This window comes from Lagopus muta, chromosome 2 (genome assembly GCF_023343835.1).
Source record: "Lagopus muta isolate bLagMut1 chromosome 2, bLagMut1 primary, whole genome shotgun sequence".
NCBI lineage: Eukaryota > Metazoa > Chordata > Aves > Galliformes > Phasianidae > Lagopus > Lagopus muta.
In genome coordinates, this window is record NC_064434.1 from 92,839,475 (window position 1) to 92,854,780 (window position 15,306).

The 15,306-nt window shown below is 39.0% G+C and overlaps 1 protein-coding gene across 1 annotated transcript in view; it reads left to right on the forward strand.

The window, feature by feature from the left end:
• CNIH3 (cornichon family AMPA receptor auxiliary protein 3) overlaps positions 1–7,685 on the forward strand; it is a 38,454-nt gene extending 30,769 nt beyond the window's left edge. Inside the window, 5 exon segments of the mRNA XM_048937971.1 lie at positions 2,501–2,528; positions 2,531–2,562; positions 4,214–4,326; positions 6,266–6,409; positions 7,283–7,685. Coding sequence (XP_048793928.1) covers positions 2,501–2,528; positions 2,531–2,562; positions 4,214–4,326; positions 6,266–6,409; positions 7,283–7,310 — 345 coding nt within the window. The 3' untranslated portion in view covers positions 7,311–7,685.
• Positions 7,686–15,306: the final 7,621 nt, after the last annotated feature.

Sequence of the window (15,306 nt, forward strand, 5' to 3'; positions counted from 1 at the left end):
ACGTGATCTTCCTCTGTCACTGTTGTTGAAGTTATTATTTGTAATACGACGAAGTTTAAATATGCCAGTCATAAACTGGCTCCGTTAGAATCTTAGACTTAAAATATAATTACCTCTATGATACAGAAGATAAAAATGAGACAGTGAGTATTAAAATGATGGGCCTAAATAGAGGTGTGTTCAGTACCCGAAATGGAAAGAGAGCGTAGATCCAGTATTAGTATACCTGATTTTCTGTATTGTGTTGCAGATGGATGTGGAGTGCTTTGTGAGTATGATAATTAGGTTCTTTGTGTTACTGTCTCCCTGTCTGCTGCTTGTGCTGTGGAGTGAATTCTCTCATATTCTCTTGATACTGTTTAAACAAATTCCTGTAGAGCATTAAAATTAAGGACGTTTCCTTTCCAGACGTGTATGTTTTGCCCTGCTTCATGTCGTTGCTGTCCAGAAAAGGGGAGAGCTGAAAGCACAGGTGTTAAATCCTTTTTAATTTGTGCTCTGCATTTGATCCGTAACATTGAGTATTGTGTGCGTGCAACACTGCTGTCCCCTGATAAAATGTAAAGATATGGATGTGAATTAGTTAGGTTCAACTGCAGGTGTTCTTTATATGATCAGAAATTTATTTTCCAGCCATTTTCTTTTCAGCTAGTTAAATACGACATAGCAAACTGCTGAGTGCTTGTAGCAGTTTGAATTACATGACTTTGAATAAATTGAAATGCTGCTGTAGTTTTTTCTGTGTACTTGTCCTTTCTCTTTTTCATTTCCTTATGCTACACCTCTGATTTTTTCGTTGTTCAATTAGCAGGATTTCGGAGATGCTAAATAATCAGCTCCAAAGGAGCTCATAATGTCTTAAATTCAATAGCTGATACTCCTCAGTAAGCTGGGTTAGCTCTGGCAGGCTCTACTAGGATGGACTTCAAAGTGTAATTAAAATAACTCTTGTGTCCTGAACACCATGGGTATGTCTCCCTCCCCTCTTTCCCTGTGTGTCAGCTTTAGTAAGGCTATTATGGAAAAAGCAGCAAAGTGAGCACCTTAGAAACAAGCTGCAGCCATCCTTTGCCAGCAGCAGGTGCAGCAGCGTTAACTGCTGTGCCAGTGTAGCACTGCTGTGTGTGGTTTGCCTACCTGTGGGTAAAGTGGCACATTCGTGGTCAAAGGAAGGGGTCTGGGTTTGTGCAAGGAGACTTCTTGGGGGAGAAAAACAGTGATTTTGTAAGAATTACTATTACTGTCTAGGACTCAGGAGTATTGGACATAAACAAGATATTTGACAGAGGCATGAGTTCTTGGCATTATAGTGACTTAATAGTGACTGGAAAACAGTTTGATTCACTTGTTACATTACTTTTTCTAAGAGAATTTAATAGCACTGATGAAGGGAGGTCACTATTCAGTCTGTTCTATCTTCCCAATTTGGGTTTCAGAGAGGTATTTCATGTGCATATTCACTGGTGAGCCCAGCTGTGAGAGTCATTCCATTTAAAAACAATAGAATGTTCTGGAAGAGCGAAATTACGTTTGAGAAGAAGGTAATAATGTGTAATGAGCACAAAAAGAAGGAAGACTACTGACAGGAAAAGATGGGATTGTTGTTTGTAAAAGAATAACAGAACACAATTAGGGAAGAGAAAACTGATTAATCCAATAAGTAGTCCAATAAGTGCTTTCTGCACTTATTGCACTTTCTGCTGTCAGGTTCTTAGCTTCAGTGCATGTTTTCCCATGCTTCAGTTCAGCCAAACTTGCTGTCTACACACAGCAAAGGCTGCCTAATTTGCTTTGAAACTGTAAGGATGACACTATCTACCTGTATGCATGTGTATACTGCTTTGTATGAGAGTGTACTGAATATTTATTATGGGATGATAATGATTTGATATCTAGCAAAGATTTTACATTTGAAATGCAAATGGTTTGTGAAAAAAAGATTTTGAATTTTTTGGTGATACATATATTAAATGTACATATCAGAGCATGCATATGAAGGTATAGTAGTTTCTTTCCTATGCTTACATTATAGCAAGAGATGTTTCTGACTAGCATCACATTGATCTAAAAACTTCAGTTTACTTTTCAGGCTTTTTTGTGGTTTTCCATGGGTAAACATCAGCCAACAGAATTTCTAATAGTATATTTGCAGTGCTGTTCGTTAGTTTGGAATTCCAAGTGACCATGTTTCAGCTCTCAAGAGCTGTGCTTCTTTGCCTGTTTCTCCAGCTCTGTGTTCTGTAACCGTCCCCAGACTTCATCTTGAGCTGTGTCAGAAAGCAGAGTTCATTATCTGAATCAGAGTGTTCCTGGTTCAAAATAGAAGCATACTGTTTATATCCTAAAATGATTGCCATCTGACAGCCTTATACACTGTCCCAGAATTAAAGATCCTAGCACAACACTCATCTATCAGAAGTTACCATTGCAATGGACTAGCTTGGCAGCAATGACAAGGATTGACAGTTGCTGCTTGCTGAACTGGCTTTCTTCCCTCCAGGAACCAAATTCTGTATTTGCTGAAGTGCATTGGAGTCTCCATTGGTTTCAGAGGACTGCAAGGTGACTATTCCAGCAGGAACAGAGGCAGTGTTGCATTCTGTTTTTCTAGTTTACTTTTCCTCACAAGCCTTGCTGTTACTCCTGTATGCTTTTACTTCCCTCATTTACTTTTAGATTTAGTTGCTTGGCTAAATCATTTGAATGTTAACTGCAACTGGTTTACAGACTGGTGTTTGTTTGCTTCTTTCCACGAATTCTCTTTGGAAACTGTGATCAGAATTGATCCTGTATTTATTTATGCTGATGCAAAAATATTATTCCAAGAAAAAATGAAGAGATAAGGTGACCCATCTGTTATTCTATTAAAAGCAGAGGTAGATCTAGTATACACTAGAAACTGACTGGAGAATCTGTTCTCTACTGCTTCCCATGTTTCCTTTCTAGTTTCACAGATGATTGTTTTTTTTTTTAAATCTCCTTTATAAATTTGCACCTTGGTTTCCTTCTCAGCTATTACCAGCCAGCCCACTGATCAAGCAACAGCATTGTGTTTTTGCTCATTTTGTGAACTGTGTTAGAAGCTGAAATCAAATATGTGATAATGAATGTAATATACTTGAAAGTGCTGTGATGCTTAGTCGGAAGCCATTCATCATTAAGACCTTCCTTGTCTGTAATTTATGGCGAGGATGAATCATTTTCTTGGTAAAGGTTATAGTCATGTTCTAAATCACATTCTAAAAATGAAAAGAAAAAAAAAAATCCAGCAGTGATAAATAACTGCCATCTGGAATCTGTGCTATGCAATTGTACCATGAGTTGTCATCCACATAAGATAAGCTTTTGAGGATGCTTAGACTGACTGCATAGAGTTAGAGACATGAAAGTGAAAAAATACGTTCCTTGTGAAGTGGAAGAAGTCCTTAAACTATGGAATTTGTTGCAGCACAACTGTATAGGAGTAGGTAGAAGTTGGGAGTAGCTGTAGTGGGCTTCTCACTGTTTGCAGAAACAAGACTCACTTGAACTATTTGACTGATGAAGATGAACTGACATCAAAAGAAGTCCCTCAAATGTTTTTTTGTTGGTTTTTGGGGGGAGCGGGGGGGGGGGGGGTTAATTTTGATTTGATTTGGAGACACAGCAAGAGATACATAGGAACTGTGTGTGGGATTGTCTGGCTTTGAGGAATAGAAGATACTGGAATAAAATTCTTTTATTGCTTGAATAAAGATAAGAATTGAATTTCTGAGAAAAGGCATAAGAAAACAAGCGAAGACCAGCTAAGAAAGGGGGGTGAAAAAGAGCCTTTAGAAGTAATCAGTCTGAATCAACATCACATAAACTTTCTGCCAGCTGCCCACTCACTCTCTCTTTTAATAGGAAGGATCTGCAATTGGTCTGCAGTAAGCAGCGTGAGAAGCCATGGATTTACCAGGGGTGTAAGTTTTCTTTTTCAGTGGGTTTTAGCTCAAAAAGCTAACTTAGTAATGGATTTGATACCTTTAGGCTGAATGTAACTTATAAAAAAGCTCACAGTGTACAGCCAGGATCAGAACCAGGATGGCTCCATGCCTTGTGCTCATTGCCCTCTGCTTTGCTGTCCCTCTCTTGAGGTATGTCTGGGGATTGATGCAGGTTTGCCTTCTGCAAAATCAGTGATGGAAGTCACAGGGATATTTTACTGATCTGTTATTTCTGTTCCTTTCAGCTGGTGTTGCCAGAGTACTCCATTCATAGCCTTTTCTGCATAATGTTTTTGTGTGCTCAGGAATGGCTCACACTGGGCTTAAATGTTCCTCTGCTTTTTTATCACTTCTGGAGGTAAGCCCATCTTTTATATTCTGACTGCTTGTTAGCCATATGTGCCAACTTATCAGCCATGCAGATTGTATGAAGCATGAAGCTCAGCAACAGGAAAAAGGCCTAAAGACAGCTAAGACACAAGTTTGGAGAGAAAAAGTATATTATAATGTTTAGGATGGGGAAAGAAAACCTATAATACATAAAAGTGGCTTCAAATAGCCTAATCTAGGTAGCCACATTTAAATAACCACTTTGAATATTGCAAGTGCGAGATGGAATCATTCACACATGAGAACTTGAAGTGGCCTGCAGTCTGAAGATGGAGCACTAAGAGCTGTACAGGCTGGGAGCTGTCAGGGAGTTAATATCACAGAATCATTAAGGTTGGAAAAGACCACTACGATTATTGTGTCCAACCACCAACCCACCCCCACCTTGCCACATATCACATCCCTCAGTGCCACATCGCCATGGTTCTCAAACACCTCCTTGGATGGTGACTCCCTCATCTCCCCAAGCAGCTGGATTCTCCAGCTGTCTTCAGCTTTGGGTCTCTGCTACATGTTTGTCCTCACCCAAGGTCTTCCTTAGTAGACTGTGTGGGAGCTGCTGTGGAGCGGCTTTAATGTTTTCTGGACTGAAGCTGCTGGCAATACAGCTTCCACTGAATTCTAGTAGAGGATCTGGCACCTCTGAAGATAGGCAGGAGGCATTCATTTTTCTGTCAGTCTGCAGTCTTTCACTAGTTTTGCATTCCCACTGTATTTGGAAAAGCATAGGCAATTTTTGTCAGGTTCTTTCTGTGTTACAGAGATAGATATGGTAGCAGGGAGCTTCTGTTGTGAAGTAGCTTGAAGAACAACTCTGTAAAGAAGGCACTGCTAGTGCCTCAGCTACAAATTAAAAAATAGTAGCTTTTAAACTCTATTTTCTGTGAAACTTGGTAATAATGCAGCATCTCGTGGTAGATTTATATTATCCAGAAGTTAGAGTGACAGCATAGTTCTCAGAAAGTTTAATGAGATGAAGTTATGAGCGCTCTTTTGTTGGGTATAATAAAGATCATGGTGTTTTACGATGCTGTCTTTCAAAGGATAACGACTCAAGTGTGAAAAGTAGAAAAAAATACAAAGTGGAAATGGTCATACTTGAAATAATGATGCCAAACTTAAGATATGTTTCTGTGATTCTCCGTATGTATTGTCATAATTACTCATGTCGTTTCTTGCTCTTGGGTTCATTGTAAAAATTTCTGCATAAAACCATGGGGAAGATAATTGCATGTTATCATTCCAGTGAAGCTGCAAAGTAACTGAGATTAAGGTTCCTTTGCCAAAAACATCTTTCATCATAGTTTTTTCAAATATCCAGTCACTGGTGAAAATAATAAGAAATTTCTCCCACGTAAGAAAAATATTTTCTGATTAAAAATCATTTAGATAATGAATTTCTGAGCAGTGCTATGTGTAGAAAACACTAGTCAGCCAACTCTTTTGTTACACCATATTGAATTTTTCCTTTTCAGAGCAGAGGAAGCTGAGCTGTCAACTGGTTGAGACTGTCACCTCTCATCATATCTGAAATTAGTTGTGTGGATGCAGTTAAAGCCCAGTAATTCTTCTCCATGCTGTGATCACAGACCACGTATTGTAACACACAATATACAAGTTATTAGCGAGTAAGCCAGAAAGAACTGGATAGGCAGGGGGAATGTTGCAGTCTAACGATTTAACAGAGCACAGAAATTTCACATCCATTAATTGCTTGGTTCTGCAATATATCTAGACTAGCATTCTGACTTAACCATGTCCAGAAAGTGAGGCTTGATAAAGAGAGGTAAATTTCTCCTATACGATGGAAGACTGTTTTCTTTTGAGGTGATGGTCAGGACAGTGTGTGTCAGCACATATCTAATACAGCATGTTACAGTTGTTCTTGAGTTCTCCTTCTCTTTCAGGTATTTTCGTTGCCCAGCAGATAGTTCAGAACTCGCTTACGATCCACCCGCAGTCATGAATGCTGATACCTTGAGTTACTGTCAAAAAGAGGCCTGGTGTAAGCTAGCTTTCTATCTCCTTTCTTTCTTCTACTATCTTTACTGGTAAGTCTGGTAACTTTATATAGAGGGAATAGTAGCTGCTTTTCATTTAACGTGTGACATTGCATTTAGGAATGGCTGGAACAAATGTGCATGCTTCCTAAGCCTTACAAAACTGCTTCTGATCTTGATTCAGGGAAGCATCGGCAGCGTGTGCTTAAATCTGCGGATGCTTCATTACATGTAGAATATTAAGCATTTGTCTGAGTATTTCTGCTGGAACTAAACTGTTGTGCTGAGCCCTGCTTTCCTTCATTCTAAAATGTGGCCATAAGCCAAGGTCTGCTGCCTGGTCCTTAATAAAACAGTACTATATCCACTTTTGCTGTGCGTTCCTGGGTATTGCAAGAGCTAGAATTGCAGTAAAATGGGGCTGTGGTAATATACTGCAATTTCCTCATTTTTTAGTGTTGTACTTAATATGTATGGATTCGTGCTAGCTGGTTGTCTGCATTTTATTTCTTCTACTATATGGACTTTTCTCCAAAGGAAAGAAAACATGTAGTTTTGTGGTAAACCTTGCCTGCCACACTGAGAGTTGCTGGTTGAAGTTGTAAATATCAAATGTCTGAAAGCTAAATGGTTTTGTTTCTTCACTGTTCAAATTCAAACATCAGAGCACTTTTTAATAAGCTCAAACACAGCTTGTGGTACAGTAGGATATCACTAATGAATTTGCTATTTCTTGAGTTCTTTTTGATACCCATCTTGAATCCACCATAATTAAGATACTTTAGAGAGACAGAGAGAATGCAAAGGAAGGCATTGGCCATTACAGTCAGACCTTGAGGAACAGACAGCAAAGGGTTATAAAAATCAAAGTGCTCTTTATGTTTCAAAAGGATACTTTCATATTGTGTCTTTCTTTTCACTCAGCATGATCTACACTTTGGTGAGCTCTTAACTAAAAGATCATCATTAAAGACTGAAAACAACAAAAGCTGTGGAGGTGCAAGGAGTGAGCCAAGTGATGCATGATTCAAAGATAAATAAGTAAATGAAAATTAAAGAGAGGAAAACTTTGAACCCAAGAAGTAAATGGAGTATATGACAGAGACACCAAGCAGAAGCAGAGTACCATGAAGAGTGGCTGAGTTAACTGTGTTTCTCCTGTCTCTGTGTGTTGCAGCAAATGACTTTCAAAACCCAAGGGAAACAAAAAAATGCAACCAAATAGACTGAGTTACAGAACTGTTTTCCTCTTCAAGGATAATGCTGCTCAGCTAAATGGATTCATCATAAACCGTAGTCCCTACTGTCTTCCAAGGAGCAAAGTTTCTTTTTTAATGATTGTTCTGTTCTGAGGAAGCAGAGGACAAGATCATCATAAACACCAGGAACATTTACACAATACGTCATGCAAATGAGCACTAACTGGGGTTCAGACAAGATGTGTGACTGTTCTGCAGGGGTGTTTGTGTGACGCTTATCAAACAGGGTGTTGGATCTTGGGGGAATTGCTTTCTGTGGCTTTTTTTACCCACTCCTCTTTAACAATAACAACAAAATTATTTAGAAATTGCAGTGCTCCGTTTTTTTAACGACATGTTATTACTGTAGATAAACATGCGGTATGTTTCTGTACTTCACTTGTGGTGCATCAATAACATAGTGATAGTATAAATACATTGGAATTGGCCTAACTATATCAAGCACATACCAGAATAGTGTTCCTCTGACTGCAAAAAAGACTGGTAAGAATTACATAAGTGAAGAGGATTGTAATATAGATATTGTATTCGTTAGAATTCTGGAGAATGAAATACCAGACCAGATTGTGGTCTGAAATTCTATTGTGCAATTTCATTTCTGCTGTCAAATTTATGCTGGAAGTCACAAAATGTTTTTGTTCTGTATGAGGTGGGTATTTAAGTTGTTCGGTTCTTTTTATAACTTAAAAGGATTTTTATTATTTTATCGTACAACTAATATTTAATTTTATACATATGAGCTGTAAATCTTCATATATATGTATATACAAATACACATCTATGTAAGCACTCAAAGTCTATTCATATTTTATGTTAATCTGTTTGATTTACCAGGTCAAAAGCATCATCTGTTCAGAACTGCTGCTAAATATGTTTCAGCACTGAAACTAGTGAACCAGGGCTGACTCCAGAATCACTAAGGTATTTCAAGGCAATCACTGGTGCCCTGGGCAGCAGGAAGCTTCTAAGACTAGTACCAGCACACACAGGGATCGGGTCCTGCACTGTGAATGAGCTAATAAGACATGCTTTTGGCACAGATGCTGAGGAGAGCAGGGCAGAGAATTCTGTATGGAAACAGCTTGTTCACAACTGGTCTCGTTAGCTTTGGCCCAGTGTAGACCCTGCCAAATTTGGTGTGTCTGTTGAGAGCCAACAGATTGTTCCTAAGGACTTTGGGCACAAGACTTCAGAAAGAAAGGTCCAGTGGCACGTTCAGCACTGCTCTTGTGCTAATAAACCCTATTTTAGAGCATGCTGGAGAAGCAGTGGCTGCGTGCAGTAATCTAATGTCTGGCAAAATAAAAACTGAGCTGGAGTTAATGTGTTGTGTACAGTGCCAAGGCTTTTTCTGGTTTGATCAGCCTACACTGACAAAATTAAATCCTCTTAGCCTGCAAAACACTTTTTGGTGCATGCTAACTGACTGCTCTTAGCCTGTGTCAAGATCGTGGCTTGGAGGAGTGCTAACTGGCTTCTGTAAAAGGTATACCAAGGTCATTCTAACAGTATTTAAATGATGAAGTTCTGCTTAGCATTGACATTCTACAACTTACCAGTACAGACGTAACTGATAGTCTTGCATTGTGCAGTTTTAATTTTTACAGCCTAGCATTTCCATTTCTAGAAGCAGACAACAGAGCTGCCATATCAGGTTACTTGGGAAACTAATTTCTGCCTGATGGTTCATAAGTTTGGATTGCACATGTTACAGAAGTGACTGAACTGCTCTTCAAATCACATTTGCAGACAGAATGGATGTATTTCCTTGAAGTGTGCTTGAGCTAAGGAACACTGAGTGGTTACAGAGCTAACTCTGATAGCTCTTATGCCACGGTGTAATTAATGCATAATCCATAAAAAGCTGAAGATTGCCTGTTACTGGATTTCTTCTATACATACTAGCTGAAAACATCTCATTCTACAGTAGTATGGAAGCTAGCTCCACAGGAGAAAATCAGCATTGCTACCTCGTAAAACTCAACTCTGAGGAGGTGACTGACACATCTTCCAGGGTGCATCAGAGGTGGAAAAAACGAAATTTGGATTTCCAACATTCCAGATAAGTGCTTTGAAGTCAATTTTGTGAAAAATCCTGGTATGTTTTTGTGAGGCTGAATGGGTGAAATTCTGATCAGGTCTTGCAGGAAAAGGCGCAAATCCTCCTTGGCTTCCATGCTGTCAGAATTGAGCTCAGAGTCTCTTCTTCCATCTTCCTGTAGTAAAGTTCTCCATCTTCCGTGTCATGTTTAAAGGATTTCTCTGGTCCTTCTGGCCAAATTAATCTTTCTTGAGGATGATGAGAGATGTTTAGAGTATTCTTGAGTCTGTCTTACCCAAACTTATCCTTTCCATGAGTGGATAATAAAAGCTGGCTTTTTCATTTCTTCCTAATAATTGTTATTCAAAAAAATAACCCCATTGCTTTCAATGACAATTTATCATAAAGAAAAAATGTGGTCTAAGTCAATTGAAAAAAATCCTTAATTGAGGATACTTTTCCTTTCCTGGAATTTAGTTAGCCTGCTGAGTATAAATACTACAAAACTGGCCAAGGCATTAATTGGAGGATGTTTTGGATGTATCTCCAGCTCAGAACTCAAGAGCATGTCTAAGGTATCGAACAGTATTAAAAAGCTGCTAATACTGCAGATCTCAGAGGCAACAGATACAGCCCTTGATATTTTCATTGCTAGGTGTTGTTGCCCAGACACATGGGCACATGTTGCAGTATCTACCTGGGTTGCCCCAGCAGACAACAGCACTTGGCTGCAGTCATGGGCTACACCATTATGTGTTGTCTGCTATGGCAAATGGACTTCAATACCATATTCATGCTTGTGTCCAGATTAATCATTTTCTCATAATAATAGGATTTTGTTTCCTTGCTTTGGTAACTTTTGTAGTAGAAAATTTGTCATTGCTCTAAAAGGTCCATAAATTTACCATGTATTCTTCTGTGTCAAGGCTAAGGGCTGTCTGCTGGACAGTTATACCCATGCATAGTGGATGATTTCATAACCAGATTTGCCATTTTCACTGTTAGACTTGCTAGATAAGTTATGAGAGAAAAAGTGTGAAAAGAGGTAGGAAGAATGGTAAAGATACAGGTTGCCCTCTTAGTACTGGCTATCTTGCTGCTAAACATGAGCGAACATGGATCATGTTTAGGCAAGTGATCATGTTTAGGCAAGGATCATGTTCAGGCAAGTGGATCTCCATAGACAATAGTGAATAATAGAAAAAGTGCTCAGATTTTCAGTTACAAGATCTTCTCTTCCCTTCGTGACACTTAAGAAAGAAATAATCTCTGCTTTAGTCCCTTTAGTCACCAGTTCTTCTTGGTGACTGGAAGTTGCGTATTTCTTCCTCAAGCCTTCTTGCTTCCTGCCTCTTCTCCTGGAAAAGTAAATACCATCGCTTAGGAGCAGCAGGTTTTGTTCTCTCACATGCTCTGGTGATAGATATGAACCCCACAAAGGTCGTAGGAAATCACATTATCTTCCTTGCTCCCTTGAAGATATGTGCAGTGAGCACACATTCATTTTCTTCAGTTGTGCCATCTGTAAAGTGAGAATGGTGCTACCTACCTTGTGAAATCTTTCCACATATATAATACTCCCTTTCTTTTTGTGAATGCTGAATGTATTTAAAGGGAAAAGGTAGGAGGTGGAAAAACAAAATGTGAGTGGATGAAACCTGGAGGAGCTGCATACCAACAGAGTGGCTGCACAGCATGCTGCCAGAGCTGCCTCCCCTTGGCTATGATGGAAAGGCAGCCCCAGTGGGGAGGAAGTGCTCTGTGCTTCTCTTCTCCTATTTGTAGTCAGGTAACTGAACTGCAATGATGCTGAAAGAAGTCACTACTGCTATGACTGTTTCAGTTTCAAATGCAGCAAGACAATGCTGATAGCAGTATGATTCACCTACAGATAATTAACTGCACTTAAAGTGTCATGAATGTTTTTCTGTCTGTTCCTGGGGCCATATGCTTCCTTTTGCACCAAGGCACTGAAAACTGACCTGCACCTTTCTACAGAAACTGCATGGAGGTTATGATGACCTGACAGTGCTGTGGGCTTGTGCTTGTTCATTCATTAGTACAGATATTAGCACTCTGCTTTTCTTTCTCTACTCTGTCTCCACAAAGATACCTAAAACTAATAATATTAATAATTTTACAGGGCATGGTCCAATGTCCTGGAATTTACTGGAGATTTTCCTTTGTTTCCAAAGGACGTTGGATCATGCCCGTGTATTGCTCTACAGCTATGTGGGAAATAGAGTTACATTAGAAACTCCCTAGAATTTTGCTGCTAAATTGTGTCTTGCCTTTTAGATCTTGATGTCACATCCATTTGCATTAATTATGCTAATGGAAGAAGAACATGGGCATCAAAGGGATAAGAGGGGTGTTTCAGTGCCAGACTGTCAGTGAATGCTAGGCCAAGTAGGTAAAAATCTGGCTTCAAAGGAGTTAATGGAAATTTTGTCTCTTACTTCATGTGAGTGCTCTTCAGCACTGTGCAATTGCTACCAAGATGACAATGAAAATTAAAAACAGAAGGCAGAAAATTAACAAAATAACTTCAGTTGGTCAAAGATGTTATTGGATGTTACATAAAGCTTGTATTACTATGAACAGAAGAGGAGGTAAAAAGATCGAAGTAAAATACGGTATCTTTATTTAGGAAGCAATTATTATCAATCTACCCTCCATGCAGCACCGAGCTTTACATCGATGATCTCAATCCATTCTTATTCTGGTGAGCTTATAATTTTTTATCATTCATTAATCACAAACACATTGTTCTGATTTATTCTGTGAAGGAATGCAATTATAGGTGGGCAGGAGGGAAAATTCTGCTCTGAAATACAGCATTTCCCCCTTTCTTTCCTCTCAAATATTCTGTATGTGATAACAGAATTCTAAAGTTTCAGTGATACATCTCAATGATGAAGTTATTTGCTGCAGATGATCCTGTGCTACAGTTTAACAAAGCACTGCTCTGTAAATATTTTTAAGTGCTTACACAATTAACAATAGTTATTTTCTTACCTGTAAATTGGTGGTCAAATTCTCATTCAAGAGCAAAAGTAGTTCCATGGCCTAGTTCTGTGAGTTTCTGGGTAGTCAGACTTTCTCAGTAAAGCTCTGGAGGAAATAAAGTACCTTTTAAAAATATTTTCTCTAGTAATGTATGTAGGTCATACATTATGGAAGTGGAACAAAATGTTAAGAGCTAGAAGTACTTATTTTGTCCAAAGCTTGAATAGATGTTCCTTCTTTTCTTCCCCCCCCCCAATGAAGTATCTCTAATATCACCATTGTGTGGTGACAGATCTGAAAGGATCTGACTGTCCTGCTGTTGTGGTAGTTCAGTCTTACTAAGCACATTTCCAAATACTGATCATTGACATGAAACACTGCCAGGAAAGCATAGCTCCTACAAACTATGCCAAGATTTATGCAGCCAAAGTGTAGTCTTGTGGGATAGCTCAAACCAGAATTTCTGCTCCATCTGCAGTATAGTACTTCCATTTTGCTTAGTTTTTAAAACAATGTAAATCACAAGACAGAAGGTAATCAGGCTGTCACTGTTAATAGGAGTGCAAAGTTTGGCCACAGTTATTACAAATAATTACTGTTTCAGAATTATTGATAGAGTAAGGTTACTGGAGGTGCAAATTGAGCTGTTAATTGCAGCTGTAGCTTTAGAAATTCATTTCTTTTGAAACAGGAGTTTTTAGACCTTGCCTGACATAATGTGGCAAATATAAATATATTAAAATAATAATAAAGAACTGCAAATGCAAAATACAGCTGATTCTCTAGCAACTATCCAGATAGCTTTGCTGTTTAAATGTAATTTCTAGGTCTTATTATGAATCTCTGGACTTTTGAAGTACTTGAATATAGCCACTGTTGACAGTAGTTCTGCAATATAGGCAAATTTGAGCTTGGTTATGTCTTCACAGCCACCAAGAAATCTTGTCATGTAGGGACACTTACTGCAGAGCAGATGACATTCCCTTTGTCACTTTGAATCACTTGCTCTTTCTTAAAGTAAGAACATGGCAGTCCAGAACTCTTAGCCATTTGCAGCTAATGATGTTGACCTACCTTGTCTGTACAAGCACACACTGGTCATACCTTAAGGCAAAAGCAGTTCTCCCTGACCTGTTTGTTTTGAGGTGGTTTGTTGTTTCTTTGTTTTGTTTTGTCTGTAAGGAGAATTTGTTTTCTGTGCCTAATAAGCAGTGTCTCTACATTGGGTTTGGAAACCTTCCTGCCAACTGTCCTTTTGTAGGGTGTGTTTTAGTAGAGTTTCGAATGTACTAAATCCATCTCTTTGAAATGGACTTCTCCTCAGGTCTGACTTTCAGCTTTCCTGCTGTTTCTTTGCTGAGTGGATGTCCGGCTAGGGAGAGGTACATAAATGAATTACAAAGCTGTAATTCATAAAATATCTGGAGGAGGAGGATTCTTACCTGTCTTTTCTCATAGTGTAAAAACAGTGAGAGCACTAAAAGAAAAGTGAGAGGCAAAGATATAACACGTGAAAAGAAATCTGAACCAGTTTTTCTAATCAGTGAAAGTTCTTGTTGAAAGAGTAAAGCTGCAGAAGAGATACAAATTCATGTATCTCGGGAGACATTTAACTATCAGTGAATTCAGTTCAGCAGGCTACATACACTTTGTCCAACTTATCAGTTATGAAGCATTTCTTGCTTTGCTTTGAAATGACTACAAGGGCCTGCAATTAGAGATAGCAGCTGGAACCAAATGGGCCATTGTTCTGTTCATTCGAGGATTCATATCCTGTTCTTAAACGACCACAAAAACAAACCACCCACTGAACCAGAAACTGTGTTTCAAATTATGAATTTCTCTACCCCGAGAATAAAACTGTTAAAATGACTTTTGGCACATAATTGTCACAGGCTGTTTGCCTGGAGAAGCTATGGTGCTCCATCAGCGCTCAAAGCCAGGTAGGATGGGGCCCTGGGCATCCTGAGCTGATAGGGGACACCCTGCCCACAGCAGGAGGTTGGGGCTGGGTGGGCTTTAGGGTCCCTTCCAGCCGTAACCATTCTGTGATTGATGCTCTGTATGCTAAAGCCTTATGAAGCAAAGTATGCTGTTTCAGGAACAACTTGCCTTGGAAGCACCCAGGAAGGAAGTTAACGCAGAAAATAATTGATGTGTTGCTCAGGTATTTTACAATGTTACTTGGAAATAAAAATAAGACAAAACCAGGTGTTGGGTTGTTTTTTTTTTAATTTTTTTTTAAAGAAATTATGTCTCAGGTATCAGATCTGAGAAAATGAGTTTAATTCTGTCCTGTTCCTTTGCCATGTTGGGCAGGCACTTTGGCTCTCAGCTCGCCATCCCTAAGTGGAGAAGATAGTGCTCCCTTTCTCCCTCAGATTGTCTGGCTTATCAATTTACATTGTGAACTCCTATGAGATGGAATTGCTCTTTTCTCTAAGTAATGCCTAGCATTGCAGAGCTGGATTTGGGAACTACAGGGCTAGATGGTATTATAATGTAAATAATTAATATTTCTTTTCCTCATGGGAGGAAGCAACTGAATTCAGTAGAATTAGTCAAAATGCATTTGTTCCACTGTCGCTAAGATCAGTGCCTGACCTGGCACATTGCTGAGCTTTAGGGCTAGCTGACAG